Source organism: Bactrocera dorsalis, chromosome 4, assembly GCF_023373825.1.
Source record: "Bactrocera dorsalis isolate Fly_Bdor chromosome 4, ASM2337382v1, whole genome shotgun sequence".
Taxonomy (NCBI): Eukaryota; Metazoa; Arthropoda; class Insecta; order Diptera; family Tephritidae; genus Bactrocera; species Bactrocera dorsalis.
In genome coordinates, this window is record NC_064306.1 from 70,723,724 (window position 1) to 70,746,551 (window position 22,828).

At 36.0% G+C, this 22,828-nt stretch overlaps 1 protein-coding gene across 1 annotated transcript in view; it reads left to right on the forward strand.

Moving 5' to 3' along the window:
• The first annotated feature begins 4,116 nt into the window (after positions 1–4,116).
• Positions 4,117–22,828, forward strand: part of LOC105234062 (uncharacterized) — a 55,010-nt gene continuing 36,298 nt past the window's right edge. The window contains exon 1 of the mRNA XM_049455776.1: positions 4,117–4,181. Coding sequence (XP_049311733.1) covers positions 4,125–4,181 — 57 coding nt within the window. The 5' untranslated portion in view covers positions 4,117–4,124. The remainder of the gene's footprint in view (positions 4,182–22,828) is intronic.

Sequence of the window (22,828 nt, forward strand, 5' to 3'; positions counted from 1 at the left end):
GTCGCATTTGATCCACTTTTCGTCTCCTGTTACCATTCGCTTCAAAAATGTTTTCATTTCGTTTCATTTCGGCAAAGAATCGCAGATGTTAAATCGATCCATTAAATTTTTCACAGTGGTACCCAAACATGGAGCTTCTTTTTGTTGCCAGCCTTTTTTATATGGTTTAAAACTGTTTGATGATGAATGTTGAGTTCCTTAGCGTTGTCATGGCTGCTTATGTGGCGATCCTGGTCAATCTTTTCCATAATTTCATCGACTTTTTCAACAATACGTCGAGCAGAGCGAGGTCCATCTTTCATATCGAAATTTCTAGAACGGATGCGAGCGAACCATTATTATGCTACACGAACTGTTACAGTATTGTCTCCGTAAACTTAACAAATTTCATTGGTGGCTTGCGTGGCATTCTTCCTTATTGACAAAATACGAAAAGTTTTTTTCGACTACCCAATATACCAGACCGATTCATTCCTTTTCCTAATTAGTTTCTAATTGAAGTATTACATATATTTTTGGATATAATTCAAGTTATCTCAACAAAACCATGTAGAAAACTATTGGGATTATATTTTAGTCTGATTAAAATTTTGTTTTGAAATATTCGCTCACATTCGTTCGTTCATAGTACAATCCAATCCAAGTTCTGCATAATCCTAGCGAAAATCTAAATTATGGTAATACCATTTATAACGGTTTTATAACGGGCTTTACAGGAGTAGCCATCAGTGTCATCATAGACACGCAACAATTAAATGATGAAAGACGGTCATACTCATGTACCACGTATAAAACACTTTGATTTTGGCATAATCCTACTAAGAATTAGGTATTGATCGCAGCACGAATCAAAGACTTCTTATGACGTAGGAGTTAACTGTTTTTTATTTTTATTATGTGAATAAATCAGTTTAAACATTGGGGTTAAAAATTAAGGTGTAGTCAGTCTCATAATCATACATACATATGCACATACATTCATACATAAAAAATCTCCCCAAAAAAGTACAACGAAATTACCTTTTACGAATTTACGATGCTCGTGCAGTGTCAATAAGTAAAAAAGCGCGGTTAAGCTTAAAAAATTGGCAGTCCAAAAGCGCTAATACAATAATTCCATTAGAAGAGTTATGGCCCAAATGAAATATGGACTCTTTACTTAAAGTTTTAAGTAACACTCGTGTTCGGCTATAACACAAAAAAATTTGCAAAATAAAGAAGAACCAATTAAGATTTAAAGAAATTTGGAAACAGTAAATTTTTTTAAACATTTTGTTGTATTTCGAAGTTATAAAGTGCACGCATATAACAGTTCGAACATATTAGGTTGATCATTGATGTGTTTATGGATATTTTAATCACTAAAATTATGTATTAATCTTAAGAGACCAGCGAATCGAACAAAAGTATATTGAAAAGATACAGAAGAGCAGCCGCTTATATGACTTTAATGATATTCACATACTCTCTTTTTATGAATTTAACTACATAACTTTACCTAGTGTCCGAAGCTGTAACATACCTAGTAGAAAAATGGTAAATCGAAAGACCTTTAGTTAATTTCCTAATCCATTACAATTCGACCAACCTAATATTGAACACTATCCACATAAAAAGTGCAGCAGGCTACCACCTAAAGCTTAAGTGTGTTGCACGAATACAAGTTACTTTGTCGCTATACGCATGCGCGTTTTTCAGTCAAAATTTGTTGTCTACTACATTCACTCGTTACTAGCTTCACTACCGAAGTCGAGTGTCACGCAGCTGGACGCAATGTCATATATGCGTTATATACGATTGTTTGAGCGGCCTATTTAACCATTTGTGGGGTTTCCACAATTTAAATTCGATTACGCTCTCCTTCGAACCAATGGGACATGTCGACGTCTGCCACCTTATATCACGGCTTTTGGCTGACGTTACTTGATTGTTCGTTTAAATGCAGCATGTGCTCGTACACATGTGTGCTCCATATTCATACGCATATGTTATATGAATGTCAGCATATGTTCTTATGGGTGTTTTAAATACAGGGTTCATGGAAACGCTTGATTTTTAGTATATTTTTGTGAAATAATGCGAAGTTCTATTAAACTCCATCAGACCAAATGACAATGTTAGTACACAACGAACGTCAGATTGGCAGATCGTATAATAACTCCAAAGCATTCGAACGTTATTACTCGTCTTGAACTACACCAAAAGTTATTCATTGTAGAATATAGTGGTGTTTATTGCCTAGACTTCAAAGTGTTGTATATATGGTCCAGTTTGACCGAAAAAAATCCACCTTATATGCTGTATAGTGCAGATGCATGGACGATGACAAAATCTGAAGAGTCGACCTTACGAGTTTTCGAGAGAAAGACTCTGCGGAAGGTCCTTTGCGCATTGGCAACGACGACATCGCATTCGATGGATGGTTGCATGAGTTATAAAACCACACTGATATAGTTCAGCGAAAGAAGAGACAGCGGCTACGCTGTCATCAGAATGGACTCTAGTTCTGAAAGTATTCGACGCAGTACCCGACGAAGCAGAGGAAGAGAAAAACCTTCCCTCCGTTGGACAGATCAGGTGGAGAAGGACCTGGCTGCACTTTGTACCTCGAATTGGCGCCAAATTACGAAAAGAAGAAACGACTGCCACACTGTTGTAAACTCGACTATGACCACGTAAGCGGCGTCTACGCCAATACAGAAAGAAGAAGTAGATAAGACGTCTGAAAGCATTGAAGATATTGAAAATCAATTGGGAACGGAATTAGATTCTCACGGTGTCTCGAATCGTCGCCAAATTGTGATTGGTACGACTTAGAAATACTGTCGAAAACGTTTATACTTATATGCTTGTTGGAACAATTAGGAAGAATGAAACTAACTCTTTAAATTTTTTACTTCAAGGGAAGCATTCTTTTCGCTAAAATTTTTTTAGAGCTAATCACAATAGTCAAACAAGTTTTTTGACTACAAAGCCTTACTGCGACATTGTATTCTTCCGGACCTTAAGTATAATTATAAATAAGTATGTGTTTTTACATGTTACATTTATTACATTTTATTTATGAACACCCTCTAAATATACGCAGAATTACACTTTCATAAATAAGTCCAGTCGAAGTTGTCCATATGTCAGGCTGTCAGCGGGCCTATGCCCAGAATTTCAATTATTTCGAGTTCGCAAATGAAATGACCAAAACGAATGACACTTAAAAGGCGCATACATGCATTTAACAAATAAATAATAATAAAAGTTAAATGTCAAGCAATAAAAACGAAAATTTGTTGATAAATTTTACCATTTTTGGAAAATGAAAATGTAAACTTGTTACTGCCGACTAGAATGCGAACACAAGTGCGAGTGCGAGTGCGAATGCGACTTTGTCATTGCGAATACTTAACTTAAATGACGAGTATAAAACATATGTATGTACAGTGTCGGCGCAAATGTGGAAATACATAAATAATATACTAATTTATATATAAACGCGCTTTATTATGCAATGATTTATAGATTTACTCGGTTAATGCAAACTACTACTACGGTAAGCAGTTGTTGCGGGCCGATCGGCAAGGGAGTGGAGATTGCGGGTGTTTTATAGTCGGTATTACATCAGCATGAAGCTATATGCTTATAACACGACTGTCTATGAACCAAATATTAATGGTTATTATTAAAATTGATTGCAAATGCTAACGTAACCCCCACACATGCCACGCTATGTCAATTATTCTCCATGCAAGGTGACGGACAGTGTCAGAAAATCTGTACCCGAACGCATGTCAGCCATACAAATATAGTCGCACTTACTTTTTAGTTAGCATCTACATCAATACAGACAACTGTTATTCTGGAATCGACTAATTGTTTTAAAAGCAAATCAGCTCAATTTGTTTTTAATGGACAGACAGGCAAGTGCACACACACACACTCGCACTTGTTGCACACAATGCCATTTTGCTCCGTTATTTAACGATCGTTAGTGTCAGTAAAAACTTCGTTTTTATTTATGTTGAATGTGCATAAAGTCATGCCACCGAAATATTATATTAAAATCAATTAATTACCTTACTTGAGTGTATATTTATATATAACGATATGCGTTTATATTTTCAGGCTTCAACATGGAGCTGGAATGCGATCTGAGCGCAATCCAAAATGAGGACTTGCTGCGGCGCATGGTAAGTTTGCTTTATTACTTTATTATTGAATATTGTATGTTGTTGCTGTAGCAGCAGAAAACATTCCTGAAGTAATTTGTCCGTATGCTGCCGGTTTCACAGTCCTTGGCTGAATAAAAGTCCGGGTTCGTTCCGGTTTCGTAGACCCGACTGTCGCGGGAACGGTATTATAGAATATACTTAAGTTAGGTTGATGTTTTTGAACCTGCTCTGTGATATGTTAAAAAAATGGCTTAGCCGCCAGTCATTCTTCCCTTTCGCTGTTCGACACCAATTGAATATTCTAAGTGCAGCCAGCCCTTTCTCCACTTGATCTTTCCAGCGGAGTGAATGCACTGAAACTCACAGAGCTGGAGTGTTTCCATCCATTCGGACTACATGATCTAGCCAGGGTAGCCGCTGTCTCTTAGTCCCCTGAACTATGTCAATTCGTATATCTCGTACAGCTCATCGTTTCCATCTTCCGCAGAGCCTTTCTCTCAAAACCTCGTAACGTTGACTCATCAGATATCATCGCTCATGCCTCTGCACCATATAGCAGGACAAGAATAATGAGTGACTTATAGAGTTTGATCTTTGTTCGTCGAGAGAGAACTTTACTTCTCAATTGTCTACTCAGTCCGAAGTATCACCTGTTGGCAAGAGTTATTCTGCGTTGGATTTCGATTCCGTCTTGGCTTCGTTCATTACCACACTCATTTGCCTTGCTTCTTTTTCCAACATAGAGAAAGCCGAACATTTGTACACTCTTGTAGAAGATTGTACTTTCTCTATTAAGATCTGAAGCTCGAATTATTTTCTCCCGGAGTAGATTGAAGAGGTCGCACGACAGGGAGTCGGCTTGTCTGAAACTTCGTTTGGTATCAACGGCTCGGAGAGGTTCTTCCCTATTCTGACGGAGCTTTCGGTATTGCTCAACGTCAATTTACACAGTCGTATTAGTTTTCCGGGGATACCAAAATCAGACATTGCGGCATAAAGATCTTTTCGTGCTGTGAAAAGCAGCTTTGAGAGAAAGAAGAAAATAAATCGTCGAAGAGGTGGTGCGTGTCGATCCTCTTTTCACGGGTCTTTTCCAAGATTTGGCGCATGGTGAATATCTGTTCATTTGTTCATTTTTCAAACCTGAAGCCACTCTGATAAGGTCCAATCAGTTTGTTGACGATGGACTTTAATATTTCACACAAAACGATTGATCGGACTTTATATGTGATCCCTTTTTTGGATTGTGCAGATCACACTTAAATTCCAATAGTCCGGCATATTTTCGTCCGACCATATTCTCAAAAACTTCAAGGATATACTACTGTGATCAAATTGAAAGGTGATTTTTACATTTATACTTCGCGTGTTTTTCGAATTGGTGCATTTTTTTCTGTAAGTTGGTAGTACTGTTAGTGACATCTATGCTAATGCTCTAAAAGTGAATTCTTCGATTTTTACTATGTCTGAATTTATTAAACAAAGAAGTGTGATAATGCACCATCTCATACTGCATTGGTTATTCGTGATAATTTCGCCACATTTTCAACTAATATCGTACCGCAACCACCGCATTCGCCTGATTTACTTTCGTGTAACTTCTGGCTATTCAGCAAACTCACATGACCACTTCGAGGACACGGTTTTGACTCAATTGAGGATATAAAAGCTGAATCGAAGAAAGCTCTGATGGCCATCAAGACGGAGGATTATTCCAAGTGCTATGATGACTGAAAAGTTCGTTGGCATAAGTGTATTGCAGCGTGAGGGGTATATTTTAAAGGAGATGAAATGGACAAAATTCACCTTTCAATTTGATCACAGTAATAAACATTCTAGAGAATTTTTCAGTGAATTACCCTCGTTTTCTCAGCTATTCGGAACTTTTTAAAGATATAATAGAAAGAATTATTGTAAATCGTAAGATCCATCGTCTATAATTATAGTAATAACAATGAGTTTTTTTTGTTTGTTATTTGTTATACATATGTATGTATTTGGTCATTTAGCGCTGCTTCGCCAAATTAAATTTATTTGCAGTATTTTATATACGTTTGACAATAAATACATTTGTATCTACAAACATAAGCAAGCAAAATCTATAAAGCCCAATTTAAGTGATTAATTAAGATGACAATCATGAATTTACAACTAAATTGAGAGAATGAGAATGAATCCGCATATGTCCATACACCTCCACACATTAATGCTTTATCGATTGTAGACACTCGGGCGGACGTGCAACCGCGTTTATACGCCTGTAGGTATGTATGTAAATGTGACATTTAAAATCGTTAAAAATGAATAAATTGTTCAATCAGACAATCTGACAATTGTCTGCTATTATTGGATGAGACACATTCCACCAACGCGCTGGCATTATTGCCACACAATGGCGGCAATAATGTCAATTCGCTCTAAAGCTTCGTTTCCATTTTGCTCAAAAAATCAAATTCTAATTAGTTAACGATTTGCTTGGCAAATAAAAAAGTCGCTAAAGTCAAAAATTGAATATCCACAAAGCTAAATTAATTGTTTGGATTTGAGCACAGTTTGTTTATTATTTATTGGTTACGCAGATGTACATACATAATTCATTTATTATTTCATGCTAAATATAACGCCTGCTAATAGTTATTTATAGGCCGGCGATGAGCGCCAATTATGCCCACGATCGTACGGTCAACTGAGGATGGGCCCCAAAAACTGGTTCGGGGGGCACGCGCTCAGTTATGCTACTGCACACAAAACAAATTCACCGAGAAAAAATATAAAAAGCTTATGCGTTCATTTCATACATCCATACATACATATGTAATGACTCATCGTCGTTGCGCCGCCGCATACCGCCAGGCGCATTCTATCGTCCAAACGAATTGCTTGGATACATAAATATTCGCTTATCACACACTTATGTGGTTGTGTATGTACACATTTGTTCATATCTATGCTCCGTAAGAGCCAACAACAAAGCAGCCGCGCAGACTCGTAGTAGCGCCAAAGGCGTTGGGGTAAAGATTTCATTGAATCATTCAGATTTATGTGAACTCAGCTTACAATTATGAGAATGTGTAAAAATCTACATACATAAATATTTATGCTGTACGTATGTGTATAGTATGTGCACATGTATAGTATGTATGTACATACTTATGGGTGTGCGTCTGTTCGACGGTGGCGTTGACGCTTCACTGCTCGTCTGTGTGAGGCGCGCTGCCACAGGTAGTCGTCTTGTGGAACCGGCTGCTTGTCTGACACTTCCCATCGACAAGAACGCAAATGCTATGAAGCATGAAAACTACTACACCGGCTCCAATAAATTACAACGCCAAAGGGCGACACATAAATTTCTCTGGAAGAATAAGCAAAACGAAAGAAAAATCACTTAAGTTGCTGAATTGACCATCTGATCGACTCGTATTCGCCTCAACAAAGCTAGTTTGATATTATCAGGCACTGGAACGGCTGAGCGCCTGGCAATCGGTGGCGACAGTTGGTGGTTGGTTACTCGTTGTCACATTTGGCATTCTGACAGCCAAAGTTCTAATTGTGTTTTGGGTGTTTGTGTTCGTTTGTTGTGGTGTTTGTGTTCAGCATTACAATTAACATCATTAACCAGTTTTGGTTGCTTCTAGTATGTTTTCTGTTATTTGGCCTTTTTTATCGCTACTTGCAGTGACGTCATCGTTTGTCATCGATGACTACCAAACCGGTTAACTGTGTAGTCAGCTGTGCCACGGCTGCAACGCAGAATTCTATTTCTCATATGGCCATGATCACTTCCAAATGGCTGATTTGGTTCTATGAGTGTACGTATGTACATACATACATACAAATGTACATTTCTCGTGGGCGCACGTCTCAACTTTGTTCGAGCAGCTTTACTTGGCTCATGTGCCTGTAAACTTGACTCTGCTAGACTTCTCTGGAAATTAGTCGTTGGTGTTATTATTATTGTTACAAGCAAGTAGACGATGTCATTCGTAAATTCATAGTAACTTGTTTATCGAAATTCGTATGAGTCGCAGTAGAGACATACTTAGAATAATGTAGTTGTGGCTATTTCTGTAGATCACAATGTCTGTGGTAAGTGCGTGGGTGCAGGATGATGTACAGTGTAGCTAATGTCGCTTAAATATAAATTCCCATACTGTAGCCAAGTGTGGCACTTCAGCTCGATGACTTGTAGGCTTAAACCACAGCTGAGAAAATGTTTTTAATTAAAACAAGTCCAATACAATATCAGTGCATCAGACAGCAAAAACTGATCGAGTGTATCTCTCACATTAATACTGAACCGTTAGGAGACACCTTAAACAGGAAAGGTTTGTCAATGCTTATCTCAACACACATAGTAGATTGAAAAGCGACTTTTGGTTCAACCTAAGGTTGTTCCAGCGATAAAGCTTTTTCGCTTTTAGCGTAGGGAAATTTATTTTACCTTGTGAGTCATTCTTCAAACCGGAGAAAGTCGCAGGGAGTTAAAACCCGTTAAATACGGTGGTTCCGTGTTGGTTGTTTTCTGTCTTCTAAAGATCCCAAGTAACAAATCAGTCGTTTATTTAATTAACGTGTTCCAAACGTCATACATTTCTATATACCACATCTCGACGATTTATTCCCAACGATTCAGGCAAAGGCTGCCCAATTTCAAAGCAATACCACGTTATGTTACAGGACAATCTGATAATCCGCTACACCTAAATAGTTGAAGATTATAGTGAAATTCACCTCAAAATGCCAATATTGTTTCATATGGTAGTCGAAAAAGTCTTTTCGTATTTCTAATCAAATTTCAACATTTTTTTTTTATATTTATAATGTACCAGTTTGGTCGGCCACTTTTTGCCATTTTTCCGCTAGAGACATTATTCCATCAGTGCAAAAATTTTCTGGTTTCTTGGCGAAAAACTGCAAAGAGTAATTTTCACAGGCTTTTCTTGAAGCCAACTTTACTCCATTAAGGCAGTTCCGCATCCGAAACAAACAGTCCTATGGTGCAAGGTCAGGGTTATATGGTGGATGCATGAAAAGTTTCCAGCCAATCCCTCCCAGTTTTTGTCGAGTCATCAAAGATGTGTGTGGTCTAGCGTTGTCCTGATGGAAGACGAAGCCCTTTCTCTCGATCAGTTCCGGTAGTTTTTTCGATTGCTTGCTTCAATCTCATCAGTTGTTGACAGTACAGGTAAAATGTAGAATCAATCGTTCGATCAGGCTGGAGCAGCTCATAGTGGATGATTCCTTTCCAATCCCACCAAACACTTAACATACTTTTCGTCTCCTGATACCATTCGCTTTAGAAATGGTTCGATTTTACTTCGTTTCAGCAATGAATCGCAGATGTTAATTCGATCCATTAAATTTTTCACAGAGAATTCTTGTGGTACTCAATTGAGCTTCTTTTTGCAGCCAGCCTTTTTTAAATGATTTAAAACCGTTTGATGATGAATGTTAAGTTCTTTAACGATGTCATGGATGCTTATGTGACGCTTCTGGTCAATCTTTTTCACAATTTCAACGACTTTTTCAACGATAGGTCGACTAGAGCGAGATGCATCTTTCACATCGAAATTCCCAGAACGGAAGCGAGCGATCCATTGTTGTGCTACACGAACTGATACAGCATCGTCTCCGTAAACGCAAATTTCATTGGTGACTTCCCTTTTTTATACAAAAATTTCAAAATATAGTGAATTTCTTTATTATTTTCACTCATTTTTGAACAGCTGTAATTTTTTTTCAACTTCCCCGCATTTATTTTCGTTTTTTTTAAATGAAGCTTAAAATCTCACCTTTCCAACACTATATAGTATGATACAATGGGATTGGTGGCATTGGAGATACTTGTCCACGACTGCAACGATATATATTGACAATATGCGAAAAGACTTTTTCGATTATCCAATATTTTTTGTCGTAGCTTCTCTTTCCCTCTTCAGGTAGCTATTGGATCGATTGAGCTGTGAAATTGAAAAATATTAAATACATATGTCTATAAATAGCTTTTGGATTAAATAGTTTTAATGTTAAATTTGTTATTTTTTCGTTGATGAATCCTATTTATGATTACAATCTTTCGACTCATTTAAATCACAAAAGCTGCGGCTTTCTAATTAAAATTGCGCTCACATATGCACATATGCATGTAACTATTTTAATGCACTGAGACCCACGGTGCTTCACAAATCGAGCAGAGGCAGCGTTAATAGAATCATGAGAAAATTCATTGTTTTTTATAGATCAAGTTAATACTAGATACAAATTTACATGGAAAATAGCTTTTTGTTAGACAATTTTAACTTTTTATAAACAACAACAAAAATGAAAGAAAACCAATCATTGCGGTGTCTCCTACTCATGTTACAGCTCACTCAGTGTGCTAATGCGCATGCGCGCCTGCTCCCAACCTGCAAAACCCGATAGCCAACACATACCAGACCTGACTGCCGTGCCATGGACTTGTTGTGTACATACATATGTATGTGTCGTTTTTATCGTTAACGCATGTAAATGTGTTTTACTTCTCATGTACATACATACAAGTATGTACCATACATATGGGCATAATGGCAAGGCAGCCGGCGAATGTGTTGAACGATATACGTACAACACACTCGGATTGCTCGAATTTTGCCGGTTTGCGCAGCGAAGCTCGCTAAGATTTCGAGGTAGTACGGCTGACTTGTCTAGTGGAAAAACTAGCCAGTAGACTTGGTCATAACCGCTGTTCAACTGCTGATGTGTGTGTGCGCGTGCATGCTGCCGCCGGCTGGATAGTTGATCTTACCGGCTGGCTGTCATCGATTGCTAGGTTCTGTACATTCAGATACATGTGTATATATGTATGCATTTAGATATAATATGTATTGAGGTGATGGCTGTTGTATTGGCTTTGGCGTCGGTGGTCTTGTCGATCGCCGATTGGCGATTTGCTTATAAAGTTGTTGGCCGCTTTGAAGTCGACGCGCTGTGTCACTACCGTTCGCCAAAGCCTCATTTGAAGTAGCGAAACTTGGCTGCGACGCTGTCACCACGATTGGGCATATGACATGAATCTAAGCATCGAAAATGTTTATATTAACACATACATATAAACTTATTCCTAACACATATGTACATATGTATAGCATACGTGAAAAACTAGAACGCATCTTGAGGTTAGCAGCGTTGGTTCAACGCCTTGGGGGCTACTCAACCACGGCTATTTGCCGGCCATTCGGTGGACCGGCTTTGCCATAATCGAATTTCAGTTTTACTTGCCCCGAGTGAATCTCATTTACTTATTCGCATACATATGTAAATATCACGCATTGTTGTATGCAGATTAACGTGAGTACTTACAGTGGGCCAGCGCTCGCTGCTGCTTCGTCCATGGCGTGTGTGGGAGTAGCTGTTGTTGTTCACGACAACGCGTCATGTTCCACGCCAACGATCGTTTGTGCGATATGTGCCATTAATGTCTCAAATTATTTGTAATTTTTCATGACACATTTCTTTTTCAATTTTGGTTATGTTGGCCGTTGGGAGTTTTTGTTTTTGCTTAGCTTTGATCGTGTTTCACTGAATATGGTTCAAGTTTTTTCTAAAACGTTATGTGCTGACAAAGATGTTATTTGCTAATTGTTTTGTTTACCCATATGGATGAGATTTTGCTTGAGTATGGCCTGTCTTCGGGTAGTTCATATTTGGGATGCTGTATTAATGGGGTTATCGCTAGCGTGTGGGCTTTTAGTGTATCATAATCTGTAATAAAGCATATGGCGAAGTATTGATTTTTGTTGTTGTAGAACAGTAGATCTACGTATTCTGCAGAGAATATTAGTGGCAATTAAGAAGTTTCAACCAACATTGTATCTACAACTAATTGCCACTTAACGGTTTACTAGAAATCTGGTCACGCTATTTCATTTATTTCTTATCCGACTAATGAAGCATTGTACAAGAGTGATTTTAAACAGACACTCTTATAGTTTACATAAACACTTTAAAGCCAACACAAATAACTTTAACCGATATACGGGAGCTAGGAGATGATATAGGTTTTCACTATGATTGAATAACTGATTGTAAAGTTAAATAATCTAAGAGGAGGGGTTTGTCCGGAAAGTAATAGGACTGAGTCGATTTAAAAAAAATTTATTGAACAAACCGTTACAATTCCTTAAAAACTTTCAAAATATGCTCCTTCTGCGTCGATGCAGCGCTGCCAGCGCGATTTCCAAGCATTGAAGCCTTGAGAGCCAAGGTGCATGCTGCGTGGATCCCCTCTGTCGTCTCAAAATGATTGCCTTTCATTGGCCTTTTCAGGCAAGTAAACAAAAAAGTCCGGGGGGGGGCAAACCTGGGCTGTAGAGTGGCTGTGGAGGTGTTGGGATGTCGATCTTGGTTAGGTAGCTGTTCACAGGAAAGGCGGTGTGAGTCGGGGCCTTGTCGTGTTACAATTTCCAATCGGCTGCGATGTCCTGTCGGACCCGTCTGAGTCACTTGAGGACTTCTACGTAAAACTTGGTGTTGACGATTTGTCCAGGAGGAACAAATTCATGGTGGACGATGCCTTTGATGTCAAAAAAGACGATGAGCGTCGTCGTCACCGAATTACAGTCGCGGCGGAAGAAATCAATCATAGATCTACTGAAGTTATGGTAGTATCTACTGAAGTATCTGGTGGTCACATTTAATGTCCTCAAGTTTTTCCGAAGCGGTGGTTTAAGTTTGCTGAATTGCTACAAGTCACACAAATCTAAATCAGGCGAAAACGGTGGTTGCGGCACGATGTTGGTTGAAAACTTTTACGAATAGCTTCGCATTACACCGAAATCGTATTCTTTGTTGACAATTTGGCCGGTTGGGAGGAATCCGGAGTGCACCACATCTCCATAATCGAAGAAAACTGTCAACATAACCTTTATTTTTGAGCTGCTATGACGTGGTGTTTTCGGTATCGATTCACCTTTGCCACGATGTTCAGCCGATTGATCATTTGCTTGCGGGCTGTAAGCATACATTCAAGACTCATCGCCAGTAATAAAACGTTTCATGACATCCGGAAAGCATTGTTCACAGACGTTGAGAAGACGCTGTTTTTCGATGACATTGAGTGATTTTGGAACCGAAACGATCTTTCAGGATGATTTTCACTGATCCTTCCGATATTTCAACAATGCTATTAAGATCTCTGAATGTTAATCGTCGATTCTCAAGCACTAATTCCTTTATTTTATTGACGTGTTCTTGACTGTCCTGGAGAAGATTCGTTATCTACGCGTTCTCGACCCTCTTTGAATTGAATTTTTACCAATCAAAATCACTTGCTTGCGACAAACAATTAACACCGAAGGCCTTTTCCGACATTCTGAACGTTTCGGCACCAGAAAATTGATTCCGCACACAAAATTTAATGGAGCTTCTTTATTGAATCATTTCACTCATCGCCGAATTCATTTCATGTACTTCAGAAAGACAAGTTTATACTAAATACTAATGATTATTTTGATGTGATTTTTGGAACAGATTTCACTGATAGTCGTACTAACCTAGGACCAACCTGAATTTTCACGCGAAATTTAAATTAAAAAGTCTTACTATTTTTTGCCCATAACATTTATATAGTATGTAAATACTTAGAGAGTGGGACCATTATCCTTTTCAAAATATCTAAGCTAAATGCCTTTGAACCTCTCTGCAAAATTTGAGTTTCTGTAGCTTTAAAAGTTGTTGTATTTTATGTATTTAATTTGGTTAAAGAGTTAATAACAAAATTATGATATACATACCATTATTTGTTTAATAACGATAACCTTAGGAATAACAAATTAACCAAAAATATATTTGTTGAACTGAGAGCTTTTGGATATTCATATTGGAGTTGCATAAACAACAAAAATATGCATGTATTTTAAAATTATTAATTAAAATATTCAAAAAATGTTATTATACTTTTGTTAAACAGTACTGGCAGCTTCCGCTGACCGTGAATAAATTCGGTAATTGACATACTCGTATTATACTCAGATAAGATTATACAAGTATATGTATTTATATTTTATGAATATGGACACGTATATATTAAATATGCCTTTTATTAATTTATATACATATGTATGTATATGTATATATAGAAGTTGTTATAAATCAGTAAAATATGCTCAAATATTCTTAATTTACCTCTTAACCTCAAACTAAAGAATAATTTAGAAAACTGACGTCATTCCAGAAACGGCACCATGGACAAAGCTCTGGCAAACTTGTGTGAAGGAGAATGTCAATTTTCTTTTAGTTGCAAACAAAGCGATTTTATTTAACGATTCCGTCATATTCTGAATATTAATTTATCATATGCGCTTATAGTCGAATTTCTGGATTTCGAGCGAAAACTAGTTTCCAAGGCATACGAAAATAATAATAGAAATTAATGATGTTAAATAAATTTTTGTTCTTACCTTTTCATTACCGGCTGAGTTAGTTCGGTGTCTTGATCATTTAGCGTGTGTGTAAATAGCGAACGCCTCAGTCAATTATGCGCGTGGAGTTTTTGTTTTGTTTCAGTGTTGTCTCTTTTTGTGGGCATTTGTTTTTGTTCAAAATACTCCCAATATTATTGGATATGTATGAATGTGTATGTGTGGAAGCGGCGTTGAAGTCGCAGTCCGGCGTGCCCAGACGCCCAAGCAAGATTTCAAATCAATCGAGCGCTTCACTAAACTAGCCAATCATCTACGATTCGGCATTGCACAGTTTGCTCTCTTCGGTTGGCGATTGCTGGCGATCACCACACAGTTGTGGGCTCAACAAGCGGCATCTTGGAAGACACCTTTGGGAACATGTTTGAGCCTTACATATTCGGTCAAAACAACATTATCGCGATACCAACACACATGTACGAGTATATGACTAAAGTGCATGTATATATTTGTATGACACCTTCTCATGAATGCTTGGCCACATATGCATACATACATACATATGTACATATGCATTTAGTTGTGTGTAACTATTTACCTTCTCATCCGCTGCACACCGGCTCGATCGGCCGGTGAATTGCTCCGCTCGCGCGCCTGATCAACTTGTCTGCTCGGCTCGTTGGCGAGTGAAGCGGAGTGGAGCTAAATGAAGTGGCGCAATGAGCACGCGATCGGTTGCGGCTTTTCGATAGCTGCCAAGTCGCTAACGCTTTTTCGCTTTCATTCATCTTGACTTTGAATCAGTCTGTCTTTGGCGCTCGATCGAAACGTACGAATAACTTCTTCGTTGGTAAAACTCAGAAAATAAAAATTTTATCAAAATCGAAATATAAAAGTAACAAAAAAGTGAACGCAAGTGAAATAAAATACAAGAATAAAGGACTGTGTTGCTTATCGCGTGAATAAAGAAACTGAGGTGTACTAGCTAGAGATAATATATACTTGTAACAATAAAAAAATAAAAAAACATTTGGCGTTTTTTTAGCGTCCGGTGAGAAAAAGTATAATTTTTAAGTGATCAACATTCATAGGCATCTATCTCAACACCAACATACATTCGTGCGCGGATTTGTGTGTTTTCTTTACAACCTACCTTCTTTGTGTTCTACGCCCCATATCGATTGCAGCGAAGTACTAAGAACGCTTTCCTGCTAAAAAGGTTAGTATGACTTTGTGTACACATGCATTAAGGAACATGCACACATACTTAGCTTGTGGTCATGAGCGAAAATGTAGGTGTCACATCGGTGCCTTTAATTATTAACTCAAATACACTTATGTTCATGTGTGTGTGAGTGTGTGCTTTCGCCCATTTTTTTATTGGTTTGACGTGTCACCTCGCAGATTCATCTCGTCCATAACTGGCGATGATGTGAATCTCTGTCTCCGTGTCTGTGTATGTGTATGTGTAGACTTGTAGTCACCGTTTGACTTTGGTGACCAATTACGGTATTCCATTGGCGAAATATCGACAATATTCCAGAGAAGTTCAGTTTTTTGCACATTGAATTTACCATTTTTATACAGACATCTAATTTTATGGCTGTAAAATGCGAATTTTACGTCAACAGCTTGGTGCGATTGAGGATAACAACTATTTGCTTTTGGCATAATGACCAAAGTGGTCGAACGCTATTGAATTTAGATAATTTTAAGCCTTTTACATTTAAGGAAAAGCAATTAAATTGGCATTTCAATGAAAAACCTTAAGTGAAATTTGTAATTTCGGTTGTGTCTTCTGACAATTTTGCAAACAAAATAAAATTTATTTTTTATCATCTTTCATGCAATGTTCAGTTGCGGTTGGTCCTTAGTTGTTTAAGTAGTAGTCTGACTTCTTAATGGTTTAGCAACTTTTTGCAAATATAACTCAGTTGAGTATCTGTATCAGTATCTACTGATACCACAAATCGATTCCTTATGAGAAACTAATTTGAATAGGATGATTTTTAATCTGAAGACTTAGAGATATGTGGACTTATTGCACTTAATGACGTTTTCCCCTCTGCTAGATGTTTTATCGAATTTCTTCTCTGATTTCAAGTAAGCTCTTGTTGCTATCAGAACAAATGTAGCGATCTACAAGTTTTAGGAACTTCTAAAGTTTAATGCTTTTATATAGAAAAAGAAAACACGAACAAAATATGTGATTAATTCTTTATACTTGTGAAGATTACTCATTCATTAATACTCATTAGTCTTGCGATGTTAAATGATGGAGTAAACTTATTAATTTGAATAAAATAATAATCATGTGCAATACAAAAATTATTTCCACATCGTGAAATCCGCATACTATTATTTTGTTCTCAAACATATACATATGTATGTTACTCATCGATTATATGCATAATAAAAGTAATAAATTATAGGGTAGTCGAAAAAGTCTCTTCGTATTTGTAATCAAACTTCAACTTATTATATTCTTATTTTGTACGAGTTTGCAATTTTTCCGCTAAAGACATTATTCCATCAGGTTAAGTCGAAATATCCAGAACAGAAACGCAAACTTCACACATTACATTGATGGCTTGCGTGGCATTTTTCCCTTATTTATACACAAATTTCAAAATACTACTGTGATTAAATTACTAAATAAATACAAAATACTACTCGTGTTTTGCGAATCGGTTTTTTTTGAGTTGGTAATACTGTTAGTGACATCTCTGCTAAATTTCACGTCAAAATATTCATTAGTATTTGAGATACGCGTCGTTTTGTGAAGCTTTAAGGGTAAATTCTTCGATTTTTATTATGTCTGAATTTATTGAACAAAGAAGTGCGATACTGCATTGGTTATTCGTGATCATTTCGGCACATTTTCAACAAATATCGTTCCGCAACCACAAAAAATTTCTTTATTACTCGTATTTTCACTAATTTTTGAACAGCTATAGATTTTTTTAACTTCCCCGAATAAGAAGTCAGAAACTAGATAATGTGGGTGATTTTTGTATCAATAATATTTGTCGATATTTTATTTTAGAGTTTAAAAACGCATTATCTATGATATTTGGTTTGTAAAAGAATTTTTTCTATGGATAATCCATGTTTCGACGTACTTACACTCCTGTAATTTTGTTTGATCTTAAGTGCTTAACGGAAACTTTTACCTCGCATTAATGTTAGTTAAAATTTAATTAGATCAATAGTTGTTTTTTCTTTGTGAAGTAAATTGCGTTAATGGTTGAACATCTTAAATTCGCTTAATTACCCAATTAGTAGTTTGGTTAATTATGATAGGTACCCATACACCTGTAGCTTTAGATAAAGCTGGCAACATCGTCCATAAAACTCATATGCATATCAGGCGAACGTTGGAATAATGACGATATAGAGTGGGAATAAAAAAATAAAAAAAAATTAATATATTCACAAAATCGAAAATAAACGAAATATATATAATAAATTAAACGAATTTGTTTAGAAAGTAGTTTATGTCAGTTAATTGTGTTAAAATGCTAATGAAAGCGAAGAAATAGCAAAAAAGAAGATAATATATTCCTTAATTTTTTGACAAGATTTGTGTGTCGCGAAATCAAAATTCGCCCATTCTACAAATATACAGACATATGTATGTACATATCTACAAACACTTATTTAGGTTGTGAAATTGTCAAAAGTTAAACAATTTAATGATTTTGAACTTGTTCTTAAACATACTTACATAATTATACATATTTTAAAGTCAATCTTTTCAAAATGTGCCGATAAGACGTCCGTTTTTGTACTTTTTGTCAATATGTGGGATCATATATGCTAATTTACTTATTGTGTATGTGCATGTGTATGTGTTTGCAAGGTTTTAGAAAGCATCCAATATTTAAATGACTACCTGCCTGTTTTTTATGATTCTTATTTTGTTTTCAATTTTGCGAGAGCAACAGGTTCGCTTATTTCCGCCAAACATTTTAATAGATGGCCCGACGATTAAGCCGTCAGCTCATTTTTAGATTCGTTTCACTTTAAAACTGTGAATAAATGTGAAGCCGCGTATATTATTAGCAATAATTAAATTTAGACAAACACATATAAACATAAGTGTGTATTGTATATAATTTTCATATAAAATGTTTTGCGAAAAATTATACTACCTTTGTTTCAAATTGTTAGCTTGTAAATAAAAAATAATATTTTTTGAGATCAATTAATTATTCATAAAAAATATGCAATGAGTCGCCCGCAGCTTTTTCATCTTTTATAACTAAAAACATAATAAAATTACCAAAACCTTCAATTATTAAATAATTTTTGCAAATTTTTCCCGCAAATACAATTGCATTTTTCGCAATTAGGTCGTCGCAATTCGATTGTTGTTGTTATAATTATTTTTTAATTTTTTTCACGTTCACCTCAAACTTGTATCTACAATTATTAACAGCAATTTGTTGTGGAGCACTTAAAGCACTCATTTTCCGCGTCGCACACGTACCCACGCATTTGCATGCATGTACGTACATATGTACATGTGTATGCATGTTCGCTCTAACAGTACCTTTGTTATCCAAATGCGAGCTGACACTGAAGTCTGGCTTTAACGATGACGTAGGTGTGCTGCCGCTGCCGCAGCCTCTGCCGGCGGTATTCATTCTGCCACCGATGTTATTATTACGGACATAATTACGGTTTTGCACGTACAGAAACATACATACATGCATACGACAATGTGTATTATGACAGGTGCCATTATAAGACCAATTATTTCACACTTAATATATCTTTGAGTCTATATATGCATATAATAATAATAATAATAATAATAATAATAATAATAATAATAATAATAATAATAATAATAATAATAATAATAATAATAATAATAACAAATGCACAAAGAGCCGAAAAAATAACTTCAAGCAATTAACTTCGATAAAGCATATCAAAGTAAATGAAATCAAAATTCTAAATAAACTAGGAAAGAAATGAATAAATGCCCGTGTTGCGTTGACCTCGAAATGACACGAAAGTCATCATCAGAATATAAATACTTTAGTCATTTAAGCAATTCAGCGCAGCGCAACGGAGCAATTCATCAACGCACTGCCATCACAGACAGCAGACAACAGGTTGGCAGCGCAGGTTCCGCACCTCACACCTGTGGCTCGACTTAAGACTTCTTGCGAGCTTAACTACCAATGCGACGCTTCGCTTGTTTTTGGCACAACTATATACTTGTGGATGTCGATATGTATTTATTTATTTATTTTGTGCATATTTGTATGCTTTCATGTTGTTGAGCGAAAAGCGAAATTTTTAGAAATTACGTCATTTTGCAAATCGTCTGTCGGCATTGTCCGTGCTCAAGCCGGAATTTTTTGCAATAAACCGTGTCAAAAAACACAATCATCGAATTAAAAAGATTTTTTTGGTGACACACTTGATTGTACATTAATTTGCACACACATGTGTACATATGCATACTGAAGCATGCTTTGCAACTTTGAACATGCATACATACTTACGTTTCTAGTGTCTTTATGAAAAGGCATTAATTGGGGAATGGAGCTATTTTAACATTTTGAATATCTTTATTACATTTATGTAGAAGTATGATAATTCTTAGTTTACTTTTAGCATATATGTACATATGTATGTATGTATGTACATATGTACTTATGTCTTAAAAAGGCTTGAATCCAACAGAAAATGCATTTTTAGACTTTTCTAGCCACGTTGTTTGAAAATCGAATTAAGGATTAAGTAACCTTCTTTAAGAATTCTTTATGAAAATCTTCATCCTGATTTTAATGGGTCAGTTTGGCCAGATTTTAATAACTGAAGGACTAGATCGTGTATATACATACATACATACTAAATAGTCTCAGTCAGACTGATCGTTTATATGCATGATAGTTTTCCTACTGGGGGTTACAAACTTTGTAGGAAACGTAATATACTCTTTTACAGGGTTTGTCCGGACTCTTGTTCGCAAAGTTTTGAACTCAGACCATCAACTAAGTATTCGTTCAATTGCCCAGATATTAAATTTATCAAAATCTGTGGTTCATGACATTGCGACGGAGCACTTGAATATTCGCAAAGTGTGCGCGAAGATGGTCCCAAAAGTGGGCACTGACGACCAGAAATTGCAGCGACTAGAAGTGTGCTAAGAAAATTTGAAGATGTGTGAAAGTGACTCCCCATTTTTGAATAACGTAATCACAGGTGAGGAGTCATATATCTTTGAGTATGATATCGAGACAAAGAGGCAATCTTCCGAGCATTTTGAGACGACAGAGGGGATCCAAGAAGCATGCACCTTCAATGCTTAGAAATGCGCGGCATCGTCGCAGAAGGAGCCTATTTTGAACGTTTTTAAGGAATTGTAACGATTGAGTCAATAAATTTTCTTAAATCGACTTAATCCTATTACTTTCCGAACAAACCCTATAAGGCTATAAATATCCTGTCGGAGGGGTTAATTATTGGTTAATTCATTACTATACATAGAATGTTTCTCTTCCATATTACTGCTGAAGTTATTGTAGTTGTAGCATTTTAAACATTTTCCAAAAAGTTGTAGATGCTACTGACGCATTGGCTTTTGCAAACCTTGGTCCGAATGCGACTAGCTTTAATCCAATCAGAATATGAGTTTATATGTGATATCTTTGATATTAAACGCTTCAATATATCGACATTTTTTCTTACTTTTGGAACATACTATTATGTGGATTTTACTAATATAACAACATTTACCGTTTTCTTTGAATTTACCTATGACAAGTTTATGCTTAAGGATTAGGTATGAGGCAGCTTTAGTTCACTGAATAAATATGTGACAATCTGTTGACTAATTCATTCAAAAATAATAACAATTTAAATATCTTCAGTTTTTAACTAATTGATCTTGGATCCTTTTTGCAGTTCTTATGTCTTGACTTGGATTTGAAGAATATCTTGTAAGCGCCTGAGATCTTTTAATTTTGAATACCTTTTGTAATTATCTGGTACAAACAGCATAAATACTGGTTTCGTCATATTTCTCAAATTCTAAATTAATTGCCCTCCCAGAAATCAAGAATTTCAAACTTCATTTCGTAATTTTAAGTCTCGCTGGACTGGTTTTTCAGACAGGTAAAGAAATTACAAAAAATTAAAACAAGTAAATAAATAACTCAGCGCGAATATTAAGAAACGAATAATTCACAGAAATTTATGGCCGCCCACAAGCTTGTCCCAGTGCGTGCGTGTAAATATAAGTGATTTTGTATTCACGAAAGTGGGTATATGTAAATATACTTGTGTATGTATTTGTAGCAAAGAAAGCTGGTTTGCACTTTTCACTCTCCATTGTGAAGGTTCGACTTACTGTTGTTTGCATTTGTTTTTGTTTTTTTTGTGCAAAATTATAAATATTAAAATTTTAGTTGCTTTTTACGGCCGAGATTGCCGTGAATTATTAGCTTCGCATGGAGTTGTCGTGTGCGTTCACAAGCTTTGCGTTTGCTTTTTTACTTTCACAGCTATCAACCATATATGTACATATGTATGTATGTATATGTATGTGTATGTATGTGATTTTTGCAGTCAATATTTATAGCGACATTGCTTTTGCATGAACGGTGATATCATTTTTGGATTTGCGTCTACTAATATTTGTGTTCACAGTTAAAAATTAAAAATAATAACAAAATGTTTGTAAGTTTGTACGTTTATTCATATGTAAGTATATAAATAAACAACTTCATAGAATATTTTTCAAGTTTAATTAACGTAAACAAGTAGTTGTGTCATAACCGAGCGGTCACCTACACCTACATACATACAAACGATTATGATGTTTTGTAGTAAGTCATAACTGAGAGCAAAGTCAAATAACTCACAAATTTGCGCGAACGCTTTTTAACACTCTCCGATTTTGCTCTCTTGTGTAAATAAATAATTTGTTTACCTTAGTAATTTTTATGACATGTATTCCATTATGTATGTATGTGTGTGTGTGCAAGTGAATATTTTTTGGATTACAGTTATCAGTGACCTCTTAAATTTATAAATAAATGAATACATCATCACTAAATTGCACATTATCGCCAATGAAGCACAATAAGAAATGTACGCACACGTATACGTTTGTATATAAAAAATGTGTATACGTACATACATAGTATTTGCATTAAAAATATAGTTATAAACAAAAAAACAAATACTTAAAAATGTCAGATACAGTTCTTTTGCAACAGCTGATTAAATATAGCGTCCTAT